Source organism: Dipodomys ordii, unplaced genomic scaffold (genome assembly GCF_000151885.1).
Source record: "Dipodomys ordii isolate 6190 unplaced genomic scaffold, Dord_2.0 Scaffold123, whole genome shotgun sequence".
In the NCBI taxonomy this organism is placed as follows: Eukaryota; Metazoa; Chordata; class Mammalia; order Rodentia; family Heteromyidae; genus Dipodomys; species Dipodomys ordii.
In genome coordinates, this window is record NW_012267339.1 from 1,695,821 (window position 1) to 1,709,349 (window position 13,529).

A 13,529-nucleotide genomic window follows, 5' to 3' on the forward strand; every position below is an offset into this window, starting at 1 on the left:
ATTGATAATGGTTTCCTGAGGCATTCAACTTTTATTTAATATAAACAAGAGATATTCAAGAGTATACACTATTGTAGGTATCTCATAGGTGAGAGAGATGCAGGAATAAATGGAGGAAAATATGAAGCTCACAAAACCTCTTGTAAATCATATGTCCACAGTTTATACTGTGGAGATCTGCAGATTTGGTCTTGAGAATGGTGAGTTTTATTCAAATCTAGATGATTTGATCCAATCTAGTGTTAAGGGTTGTGGTGCGATTTGGCAATAATTAGAATTGAGTCTCAATAATGATCCCATGACATGAATTGTTCACTGAGACACAAGTTAAATGAAGTATGCTTTACAGTACATTGTTATATAACACTTGCTATTCCTTTCACAGAGAAATTACAGTGATATTTTCATCTCCTGCTTGTCTTACTGGAAGTTTTTTGAAGAAAAGGTAATACTTGTATGAGATATACCTTCATTTAAAACATTGGGACATATGATTTGTGGAGGGGAAGGGGAAAAAAAACTTAAATAGGGATACAGGTGTACCCATTGCAACAATTACATATACAAGTTGTTATGTTGAAAAACGAGCTTTACAACTTTGGCTGGGGGGGTGGGGAGGGTGAGGGGGAGATGGGAAGGGATGGGAAGGGGAAACAAAGGAGGAGGCAACAATGCTTGATAAGGAGTATACTTATTACCTTGCCCATATAATTGTAACACTTCTGTACGGTATTTTCACAATAACAAAACAAAACAAAACCTTGGGACATCAAGCATAGTAGCAATCATCTGTAATTCTAGTACTTGGGAGGATGAGGCAGGAAGAATGTAAACTTGAGGCCAGCTGGGGCTACATAGTGAGCCCTTATCTAAAATATTCAAATATATAAATAAATCTAAAACCCTCAGTAGTATCTTTCATTCTCTATAAGTAGTCGTAAATAGAGGTTTCAGTTGAACATGTCATTTTATGAGTACAATTCTGGGAAACACGTAAAGTAAAACAATTAGAGTCAATTTGTCTAACATGAATTTGTGTGTGTATATCCATGTGTGCATGTGCATGAGCTAGTACTAGAATTTGAACTCAGGGCCTGGGTGCTTTTGCTTGTTTCATTTTAACTCAATGCTGATGCTCTACCACTTGAGTCACAGCTCCACTTAGGGCATTTTGCTGGTTAATTGGAGTTAAAGAGTCTCTGATTTGTCTGCCCAGGCTTACACTGAATGTTGACTTTTAGATCTCAGCCTCCTGAGTGGCTAGGATTGTGAGAGTCATCGGTGCCTAGCTAGTACATGAATTTTGTTGTCAGTGTCTAAAGAGTTCAACATAGAAAACTCTGTAGAGTGCTTTAGAATTCTTCAATTTTATAAAGTGATCTCTGAATAGCCCACCACAGGTTGTAATTCTAATTAACCTCATCTACTGTTTTCCTGTATTGTCTGATTGGAGAGAATGATGCTTCTTTGTAGCTACAACTGAACAATTCAACATGGCTTTAGTACTTAGAAACCAAGAGTTTTCTTTACATTTCCTACTATATAGGATCAATAAGGAAAAGAGATCTTGTGTTTAACTTGTTATAGAGGAAAATTAAATTTTATTTTATTTGGTTTAATAATCTGATTTTCCTAGATTAATCAATTCCTTTCTTGCTTTTATTTTCCCTCTTCCTTTGAGTTCTCCAGTATGGCCCCTGGGTGTCTGAGTGAGGAATATGATGACTAGCTGCTGAACTGTTTGTAGCCCCTGCAACCCATTCTGCTTTCCCTTCCTCTGGCCAGGTCTGACCCTCCCTTGATAGCTTGGCTTCAGGTTGGCTCATTCTTTCAGAAGATGGTGGTACACATGTTATATTCTCTCCTGGCAGCTTGGAAACTGAAAATTTAAGCTACTACTTATACATATCACCATTTCTATTTATATCAAATGACACTGTTTTCATTAGCAGGGAGCTAATGACCTAATAGTGATTTTCTTATTTGGGAGACTCTTGTCTAGGCAAGTGGCTTGAAGTGTTCATTATAGAAACTTGAATGATTCATTAATTTCAACAGAAAATGCCAGCAGGCAGTTTGAGCACTAAGAGTCTTTGAATCTCTCACCTCAAACTCTTTTTCCTTGTTGAGCCCCAGTGGCTCATGCCTGTAATCCTAGCTTCTCAGGTGGCTGAAATTTGAGGATATCAATTCAAAGCCAGCCTAGGCAGGAAAGTCCATGTGACTCTTACCTCAAATTAAACTACCAAAAAGCATGAAGTGGAGGTGTAGCTCAAGTGGTAAAGTGCTAGCCTTATGTAAGCCAGCTCAGGGACAGTGCCCAGGCCCTGAGATCAGGCTTCAACTCTAGTACCACCACCACAACCAACAACAACAACAACCAAAATAACCCCCTTTTCCTTACTGTTTTGAACTACTGGGAGTATTTATTAATTGGCCCTGTGGTCATCAAGTCTGTAGCCCTCTCCCATAAAGACTGCCCAAGCTAGTGCTTTATAAATCAGTGTGATCTGTAGTATATCGCGACCTAGCACTCAACAAGCTTTAACAATTGGTTTTTTTCAAATAATGCATTATCAAGAAATATTTGTGTGATGGTGTGTTCCTGTGAACCACCAATGTTTGGTTTTATCTACAATATTTTTCTTAACAATCAAAATATAAAGTTTATATATATTTTTTTATGCCAGGTTAACTTATTTTGAAAAAAAAGAGGCATGTTTTATGACAAAAAATTCTTTCTTACGTGTGTTATGATAACAAAAAATAATGGTGTGGGAATTAGAAATATCTTTTTCATCTACTGAAATTCACATTTATTTACTTATTTATTTATTTATTTACATTTCTTGTATTCATAGAGTAGTCGGAGGAACCACTTCCATTGATGTGGCCTTAGAAAGGGCAAGAAATACCTTCAAGAAGTTAACACAAATTGAATGGATTTCTTCCATGGTAATAGCCAATATTAATCTTGCTTATAAATAACAATAGAATTTCTTTACAGGAACATCTGCAATTGTAGGTTAGTTTAGCTGGAAGCTGGGAGATGGGTCTATGATTGAGGTTAAAGCATAGTGCTATTGTTTATTATGAGGTTATTCTATATCGTGACACTATATTAGCTGTTGACATTTGTTTTCTTCTTAACTCATTAGATGTTCAATGGATAGAGTGTTTTAATTTCTAGTATGTGAAAAACAGAGTGTGGAAGGTAAATATTCTCTAGTAAAATGAACAGTAAATGTATTGGAAAGCAGGATGCTTGTCCTGGGCAGGGATATTGAAAGACCCACTATCTATTTTGAGATCAGTCACAAATCTGTTTGAGATGAATCTCTGCTACTGATTCATCTTTCTCCCTGTCTCTGTCTCTGTCTCTCCACCATCTCTCTCTCCCTGTCTCTCTTGTCTGAGACCAGGGCTTGAACTCAGTTATCAGACACTTTCACTCATTGAATGGCCCTCTACCACCTGAACCATGTCTCCAACCCCATTCCCTCTCTTCAGTCACATTTTTAGTTAATCTTTTCAAGTTCCATAGTTTGAATAGATTTTAGGTTGGTCACAATTTAGGTTTGAGTACATGGGAACTAAAGAGATGTGAGTTAACAGTAGCTAGATAATCAGGATATCAGATAAGACTGCTGTAACAATATCATAGTCTGGATGGTTTATAAAAAATGAAAATTGTCTTCCCACTTTTCTGGAAGGTGAGAAAGTCCAAGATATAGGCAGATTTGATCTGATATGGGCCTACTTTCTGATTAATAGATGACTACATCTACTGTAGTCATCTATTTGTTGGATACTTTCATAGCAAAAGAGAATAGAGGTCTGTCTTGGATGTTGTTGTTGTTGTTATTATTATTGGCAGTACAGGGTTTCTTGCTTGGAAGGCAGTTAGTCTACCATTTCAGCCATACCTATAGCCCTTTTTGCTTTAATTTTCAGATATAGTGTCACTACTTTTTCCTCCAACTTGAATCCAAATCACTATCCTCCTATCTATACCTCCTAAGTAGCTGGGATTATAGGTGTGCACCACTGGACCTGACCCCTTGGATCTCATTTATAAGGGCACTAATCCTTCTCACAAAGTTTCTGTCCTTATTACCTAATCATTCATAAAAGACCCTACCTATTAATATTATGATATTGGTGATGTGAGCAGTCTGAGTGACTGGCTTCCTTCCTGGCAGTAAAGCTCTCTGAGTACTGGGAAAATTGTTGCTTCCTTCCCTTTCCCTTTCTCTTACTTTTTTTTTGGTAGTATTGGGGTTTGAACTCAGGGTTTGTGCTTACTATTCAGGTCCTCTACCACTTGAGCCATACTCCCAACCCTTTTAGCTATAGTTATTTTTTGGAAGTTATTTTTCTGAGACTTTATTGGAGATAAGAGTCTCACAGCCATTTCTGCTTGGGCTGTCTTTGAACCATGATCCTCAGATCTGAGCCTCCTGAGTAGGCAGGATTACAGGTGTGAGTCATAGGTGCCCTATTTGCTTTTCCTTTTCTCCTTTTATTTATCTCAGGGCCTGGTTGCCATCCCTGAGATGTTTGGCTCAAGGTTAGCACTTTACCACTTTGAGCCACAGCCCCGCTTCCAGTTTTCTGCTGGTTAATTGGAGATAATTGGAGATAAGAGTTTCACAGCCTTTCCTGCCTGGCTTCAAACGGTGAGCCTTACATCTCAACTTCCTGAGAAGCTAGGATTAGAGGTGGAGCCTTTGTTTTTCTTTTCTTTTGTTTTTTTGGGTCCGGTTGTGGGGCCTGAACTCTGGGCCTGGGCGCTGTCCCTCAGTTCTTCAGCTCAAGGCTAGCGCTCTTCCACTTGAGCCACAGCGCCACTTCCAGCTTTTTTCTTTTTGCTTATGTGGTGCTGGGGAATCGAACCCAGGGCCTCAGGCTTGCAAGGCAAGCGCTCTACCACTGAGCCACCTTTCCAGCCCAAGCCTTTGTTTTTCTATTTGAGACAGGATCTCATTATGTTGAACTAATGGTTCAAGATATCCTCCTTCTTAGCCTCCTGAGCATGTGTGACTATAGGTACATTGCACTGTCCTTAGCTCACAATGTTGGTTTTGCAACATTTTATATTAGTCTTGAGTATTTCAATTCACTCTGTATGTCCGTGAACATTTGGTTTCACTCTATTTCTTTCATGGACCTCAATATAAGATGGAGTAGCATCTCACAAATACTGCTGTTCTCAGGAATGATGGGGTTTCAGTAGTGGCTTTAGAAGACTCAATGGTTATTCTATTGGATCCACCCCCAGAATGAAACTTCTGATCTCATAATTACCTTGTTAAAGTATGTAATATTTCACATAACCTGGGCCCTTGTCCTTGATCCTGTTTTGATCACAGATAAGAACCTGTCTGGCAGAAAGATTGCTCAAAGCTCTCCCAAGTCATTCTCCACACCAAGAAGCTTTGTTGGTTTTCCTCCTACTTTCTGAATGTCCTTTGATGAGTGATACCATGAACTCGCAGAGCCTGGTGATTCCATTTGCAGAAGCCATTTGTAAAATGAGTCAAAAATCTCTGCAAGTCCTGAGTAAGTTTTATGTCACTTAGTCTATAAACTCAATTGAGAAAAATTGAAGTAAAAATTGTACCAAATTTTGGACATGTATTTGAGTACAGGGATTGTGAATGTTTGCAAAAGTTAATCTAAAGCAATTAGAATCGTTATGTTTATCATACAAACAAGTGCAGTTCTTAGATTTAGATGTAATTTGACATCACAAGTTGTTAACTGTCAAGTATCCAATGAGAAGAAATCTGTACTTTACAACTTTAAGTTGTTTTTAAACTTTAAATATTTGACCAGAAGTGATGCCAATGTTACTTTTTATTACTGTTTAGTTTATTCAATTTTATGTGATAATTTTTTTCTAGTTTAACCTAATGTCGAAGACCTAATACTTAAAAGGTACAAAGTATTATGTAGAATGAAATGTAAGTCACCCAGTTTTCTCCTAGCTACAGTTTTTTCTTGGTTACAGATGCTAATATCTTATATGAACTGGATATTTTATGTATATGAATATATACACAATATTCTTTTGTTATCCTTTTCATAGTAGGAAACCATTCCTATTTTTCTCTGGAAACTTATTTATTACAACTTGATGTATGCCACAAGGTTTATTCCATTCCAGGACCCAATCTGTCTCAATCTTTATTGGCTAGATTTGTTGTCTTTTCATCTCCATTACAAAGTACCTGAGGTGGAATACCTATAAAGAAAGAGGCTTATTTAAATCATTATTTTGAAGGTTCAAGGGCATGAAACTGACATTGCTGTTTCACATGACAGCAGGTGACAATGGCAGGGACATGTGTGCGAACAAATGATCAGATCTTGATACAAAAAACCAGAGAACACAACAAACTTTGTTTTGTTTTGTTTTGTTTTAATTGTTGGTCATGGAGATTGAACTCTGGGCTTGGATGCTGTCCCTGTGCTCTTCAGCTTAAGGTGACTGCTCTGCCGCTTGAGCCACAGTGCCACTTCCAGTTTTCTAGTGGTTTATTGGAGATAGGAGTCTCATGGACTTTCATGCCTGGTTTGGCTTTGAACTGTGATCCTCAGATCTCAGCCTCCTGAGCAGCTAGGATTACAGGCGTGAGCCACCGGCGCCTGGCTACGGCAAACTTTTTTTTTTTTGGGGTCCAGTTGTGGGGCCAGAACTCTGGGTCTGGGCGCTGTCCCTCAGCTCTTCAGCTCAAGGCTAGCGCTCTACCACTTGAGCCACAGGGCCACTTCCGGCTTTTTTCTTTTTGCTTATGTGGTGCTGAGGAATTGAACCCAGGGCCTCATGCATGCAAGGCAAGTGCTCTACCACTGAGCCACCTTCCCAGCCCTACAGCAAACTTTCATAACAACCCTCTTATAAGAACTAGCAAGGGCTGCAGGGTAACTACTTTCATATCTTCCAAGGGTAGAGTCCCCAATGACCTCCCACTAGGCCCTACTGCTTAAAAGTCCTATCACCTTAACATTGCCATAAGAGGGAAGAAGTGTCCAACACATGAGCTCTTGTGGGACAAAGCATATACAAAACTCTAACAATGACTGAAGAGTTCTTTGTTACAAGGAAGTGCCATCTATAGATCGTTGTATCTACTCTTGTAATCATAACAATGTTAATAAGCATTTTTGTACATGTATAAAATGCAGGAAAAATTTTAGGAAGCAAAATTACAAGATCCAAGTGAAGGTGTATTTATTTTGGGAGACTGACCTTTCACAGAGGACAGGGCCCACGAATTTAGTGATCCCCATTCACATGATCACCTATGTGCCTTGTAGCTCTTGACTTGGGCAACAGGGCAGCCCTGAAAGAGGAAATATCAATTTAAACTTCATCAGTAAAACTTCCAATTCTAGACCATTGCCATTCTAGATCAAAATGATCACCTCAGATATTTGTCATTTCTTTATGATAGAAATATTCAAAACTCTTCTGTTCTAGCTATTTTGAAATAGCTGTGTAACTACACAGCTTAAAGAAACATGAGAAGTTATTCTTCTCAACTGTATGGCTCTCTTGGTTAGCCATCTTGTCTCACTCCCATCTCTGCACTGCTTCAACACACACTTCCCAGACTCTGCTAACCACAATTGTCTTCTCTGCTTCTAGAAGATCAGCATTTTAACTCCATGTATCAATGAGAACATGCTATGTGTCTTTTTTTGTGCCCCATTCGTTTCACTTTCCAATATCTTCTGGCTGTATCCAGATTGTTTTTGTTCTTTCCTCCTATTATTTTTACTATTTAATGTTTATGTTAAACATGAAATTTTACCTTTTATTTTATTAAATAAAATTTATTAAAATTATCTTTAATTTTATTTTTCCTAAAGGGCTGCTCAGTTGTCCCTACCTATTTATGACCTGATCTGTTTGATTCTCATGAGTTCAGAATCTCAACTTTGTCATGTACTAATGACCCAGATGTGCTGGAGTCCATTTAGGAAATTCCTACTTTGCTAAATTTGTTGGCTTTATATAATCTCATTAGTACTGTTTTAATTTGGTAGCTTGGAAATTTACTCTGTCATTTTAGGACTGTTTTCTGAGAAGTCACCTTTTGTATCAAAATTGTGATCATAATCTCAGAAATATGAAAATACAGTAATCATTTTCAGTGTATGTGTCCATGTGTGACAGTTGTTCATAAAGTCTGAGAACATAATGTATAATTTTTCACAGACTGAAAAGAACCTTGATGACATTCTTTTTTTTGGGGGGGAGGGTCCGGTCGTGGGGCCTGAACTCTGGGCCTGGGCGCTATCCCTCAGCTCTTCAGCTAAAGGCTAGCACTCTACCACTTGAGCCACAGTGCCACTTCCGGCTTTTTTTTTTTCTGCTTATGTGGTGCTAAGGAATCGGACCCAGGGCCTCATGCATGCAAGGCAAGTGCTCTACCACTGAGCCACCTTTCCAGTCCTTGATGACATTCTTTATGCATTCACATGTATGTTTTCAGCTTTTGTAGATCCTCTGTAAAAATCATCAGGTTGAAAATCATAGTCTATTGATTAACCATAAATATGATCCATTAACAAATTTCTTCAAATCCTGAATTTGAGTTTTTCATTCTTATGTTATTCAGTCAGGGAAAACCTTACCCCCTTCTGTGAATAATATCTACTTAGAAAATATAGTTTTGGGTTATGCCACTGGAAATGGAAAATATACCTATATCTGACATAGAAGACTCAGACAGTGAAGAGGGGGCTCTACTTAACATGGTTGCCTTTATACCCTCAGAAAAATGTTGGTCATCCTTGCAAGCATCTTCTCTGAACACACTGGTCCAGATGCTTAAAACAGCAGTCTTTCAGCAGTTCTTTTTGCCTGAAAGTTACCATAATATTAAAACTCTTCTAGAAACTATGAGAGAAGTATATAAGGTAAGTTTTTATGCTTCATGTAAAGGAATACATGAACCAATCATCCCTTCCTCCCTCTTTCCCTTCCTCCTTTCCTTCCTTTCCTACCCCCTCCCCTCATACACCTCTCTCCAGTACTAGGGCTTGAACTTAGGCCCTTGAGCTTTGGCCTGTTTTTTGCTCAAGGTTGCACTCTATCACTTGAGTCACAGCTTCAGTTCCATCTTTCTGGTAGTTAATTGGAGATAAGAGTCTTTCAGTTTGTAAGCCGCGTTCTGGTGGCTCACACTGTGTAATCCTACTTACTCAGGAGGCTGAGATATGAGGATTGCGGTTTAAAGCCAGCTATGCAGGAGAGTCTGTGCAACTCTTACCTCCAATTAACCACCAGAAAACCAGAAGTGGCACTGTGGCTTACGTGGTAATAGACCATTCACCTTGAGCAGAAGAGGTAAGGGACAGTGCCCAGGTCCAGAGTTTAATACCCCCATCCCCACCCCCAACCCCCCCAAAAACAAAAACAGTCTCTCAATTTGTTTGCCTAGGTTTGCTTTGAATCTTGATCCCCAGATCGCAGACATCTGAGTAGTTAGAATTTTAAGTATGAGTTACTGGTACTTGGGTTTTCTTTCGCTTACTATAAGGTTGCCAGGGTTCATCTATGTTGCAGTAGCAATTACTATTTCATTATAATACATTATTATATGGATGTGCCATACTTTTAAAAAATTTGTATTCTTTTCTTGTTTTCAATTGTCAAAGTAATGTACAGAGGGGTTACAATTACATAAGTAAGATCATAAGTACATTTCTTGTCAAACTGTGACCCCTTCCCTCATTTTTCTCCCACTTTCCCTACCCTACCACCCTCCATACTCCGAAGTTGTACAGATCATTTCCAACATATTGTCTCGTGTATATTGCTGTTGCATTGGTTCTTTGTCTCACTGTTCTGTTGTTCGCGTTCCCTAATTCAAATAAATGTCCCATTTGCAAGGAAATGGAAAGACTTGGATATGTCACACCTTAATCCTTTTAGCAGCTAGTAGATATTTGGGGTATGTTTACTTCTTAACTATTATGAACCATGCTGCTATTTATACATGTTTTTGTGCAGACACATATTTTTATTTCTCAGGGCCATATAGCTAACAGTGGAATTGCTGGCCCTTATTGTTATATGGCAAGAAAGCAGAGAAGCCACATTTTGAGAGGTTGAATTGGGAGGCTTTATTAGGCCAGTGAATGCAAGAGGACTTTTGTCACAAAGACCTGCAGCCCCACAAATACACTTAACACTGTCAGAAAACTGAGCCATGAGAGCAGGAAAGGAAAGAAAGAACAGAAAATACCAACCACCCAGATCAGTTCCAATGGAGAGCTGAGGTAGGATGCCATGTTGGCTTGAGGAGAGCCAGGAGACAGGATAAGAGCAGACAGGAGACATGTGGCATGTTGTACCTTGCCTGAGCTGGTCCAGACCTGAGTTGAGTCAGGTCAGGGGACAGGGGCATAGGAAGCTTGAGAGTTGATGACCTAGGACTGGCAGGTCCAGTAACCTATTGTCCAAGTCCCCGCCTCTGCCTCTAGGAATTCAGGAACTCCCATCACCTTGGAGGTGGGACTTCCCTGCCTCCACTATTAAGACAAGATGGCAGTTAAACCCAATACTCTATCAGCTACAACTTGGCCAAGATGGCACAGGTCAGATCCAGCATCCCTGACTTCAATATGACAGTCCTATGTTTAATCTTACAAGGCACAACTGATGGTTTTTCAATCACCGGCACTATTTTGCATTTTGATCACAGAGATGAGTAAGTTATATATTTTGTTCTGTACTTTCATTTTGCCAGTTGTGGGGTATGAACTCTGGGCCTGGGCACTGTCCTTCAGCTCTTCAGCTCAAGGCTAGCGCTCTACCATTTGAGCTACAGCACCACTTCTAGCTTTTTCTGCTTATGGGGTGCTGATGTATCAAACCCAGGGCCTCATGCATGCAAGGCAAGTGCTCTACCACTGAGCCACCTTCCCAGCTTTTGTTCTCTAATTTTGCCAACACTTGTTTGTTATCTGTTGTTTGAATTATTGTCACCCAAGTGAGTAAGAAACTGGTATTTTATTGTGGCTTTGCTCTGTATTTCTCTGATGGTCATCAGGGCATCATTTTATAGATGGACTGGCTATTTACGTATTTTATTTATCTTAAAATTTTTTGTACTTAAGACAATGCATAAAATGGGAAAAATATGATTAAATCACACATGACAAAGCTTCTATTTTTCTCATAGGTGTTCTTTGAAGCACAAAGGGTGTGTTTTTGGTGTGTGTGTGTGTGTGTGTGTGTGTGTGTGTGTGTATTTATGTATGTGTGTGCCTGGGACTTGAACTCAGAGCCTGGTGCTGTCCCTGAGCTATTTTTCTCAGTGCTACTACTCTTCTTTCCTTCCTAGAGTCTTGCACAGGTTAGGAAATTGCTCTACTATTGAGCCTCCACCTTTCACTATAGAGATTTCAATGTAGTAAATAATCCGTATCTTTACATTTCTTTATTCACTTACCAGCAAATTTATTTTTGCACACTATGAGGAAATTCTTCAAATTAAAGAAAATTAATTGTTTGAAATGAAGTGATTTATGTACAGGTTAGTGAATGTAAGTCAAACATTTGGAAAATAGTGTTTGAGTTCTTGAAAAACAAAGGAAGAATTTAAAGAATAAATACACAGTTATAATTGAAGTGGAGGCCTAGGTAATACATGAATTCCTTATGGACAAATTAAACTCATCTTTCTTTTCCCTACAAATCTGGATCTGTGTTTGAGTGTGAGCAGCCCTCATTCTTCTTAAGCCTCTGTGTAACCTGCACTTCTGTCTGCTGGTCATCTTAAACCTGTCATTCTTTCCAACCCTTTAATCTAGACATCACTTTAAGCCCAGCTCAGAATCTCTCTTCTATGGCTTACCCCCAAAGGTGATATTTAAATCTAGGTTTATCCCATGTTTGACATAGTAGTGGATGTCAAATAATTTTTCTTTAATATGTGAAGAAAATGCAAAGTTTGCTAAAAGAAAATTCTGTTTCTATTGGATTTTTATCCTCAAAGTTTATAAGCATTTTTTCATAATAGCTGAGCCCAGGGATTAATTTATTCTCTCACTGATAGTACCTTATGTCTTTGGCATTAATTCTTTATGAAACTTGGGGAAATTTAGGGTAGGCAATTGAAATTTTATAAAATGCTACTTCATCCTTTGTGAATGTTTGTTATATGTGCATACCTATATATTTTCAATTATACCACTTACCAATAGAAACTAAAATTCTAAGTCATATTTTCTTTAAGGTAAACAAAAACACTCGTCAACTTCCAGAAGGCACTTTCAACATAGATGGACTCTACTACTCATTTGACTTTCATAGGGAGAGTCAGAGACTGTTCTGGAGTGATGAAAATCTGGTAAGAATAACAAGTTCATTTCCATGTTTAGACTTTAAAGTAGGACACCGTAGCTGTGTAGAAATCTCTGTAAGTAAAGATTTGAAAATTTTCTCATTACAATGACGAACTTGCTGAATCAATTGATCACTTAAAACTTAAACATCTTTCACTCTAATGTAGATGAATGAAAAGAGGAAGAGAGGAAATGCAGTCATAATATTTAATGTATATTCTACAAATTTAAGAAAATTGAGGGAGGGTTTGGGCTAGGTAGGGATGAAGACAATGATGAAAGTGATGACATTGATCAAAATGCACTGTATTTGGCCTGGGAAAGTGGCTCAGTGGTAGAGTGCTTTGCCTAGAAGCATGAGGCCCTGGGTTCAATTCCTCAGAGCCACATACCCAGAAAAAGCCAGAAGTGGGAGCTGTGGCTCAAGAGGTACAGCACTTGCCTTGAGCTGAAGAGCTTGGGGACAGTGCCCAGGCCCAGAGTTCAAGCTCCATGACCGACAAAAAAAATAAATAAAGCACTGTATTCATATACTGATTTGTTGAATGGCAACTCCTTTGTACAACTACTTAAAGATAGCAAGCAAATTAAAAGAAAAAAAGAAAGTTGAGCAGGGTGCTGGTGGCTCACACCTGCAATCCTAGCTCCTCAGGAGTCTGAGATCTGAGGGTCTGGGTTTGAAGCCAACCAGGACCGAAAAGTTTTTGAGACTCATTTCTAATAATCTACTCAGAAAAAGCTGAAAGTGGCGCTCTAGCTCAAGTGGTAGAACTTTAGCCTTTAGCACAAAGAGGCTCAGACAGAGCTCAGACCCTAAATTCAAGCCCCAGGACAAACCCCCTTCCCAAACATATTTGTTTATACGTAACTTAATTTGTTTATAGGTTATTTAACTTGTTAAGCACAAATACCAAAAGCAATGAAAAAATTTACATGATAAGAGTTTGATTTTTTTGAGTTGTTAGGCCCTTGCAGAAATTTATTATTAAAATTTTCATTATTTTAAATTATTTTTCAGGCACTTGCAGAAATTTCCAGTCCTATTTTCTACGACTTTCCATTTATTTTTGATTTGTATTCCAGGATGAAATTATTGCAAATATATTCACGTATGAAACTATGGGTATGTATGCTACATTTTTTCCTTGCTATGAGAAAATGTG

General features: G+C 38.6%; 1 protein-coding gene across 2 annotated transcripts in view; it reads left to right on the forward strand.

Annotated features, from left to right (window-relative positions):
• Nucleotides 1-13,529, forward strand: part of LOC105995892 (probable E3 ubiquitin-protein ligase HERC6) — a 53,523-nt gene that overhangs the window by 21,980 nt on the left and 18,014 nt on the right. Inside the window, exons 10-14 of one of the 2 annotated variants that reach the window (XM_013029804.1) lie at nucleotides 386-445; nucleotides 2,862-2,955; nucleotides 5,373-5,562; nucleotides 8,789-8,931; nucleotides 12,258-12,371. In XM_013029804.1, coding sequence (XP_012885258.1) covers nucleotides 386-445; nucleotides 2,862-2,955; nucleotides 5,373-5,562; nucleotides 8,789-8,931; nucleotides 12,258-12,371 — 601 coding nt within the window. The remainder of the gene's footprint in view (nucleotides 1-385; nucleotides 446-2,861; nucleotides 2,956-5,372; nucleotides 5,563-8,788; nucleotides 8,932-12,257; nucleotides 12,372-13,529) is intronic. The other variant, XM_013029803.1, reaches the window with a different exon arrangement.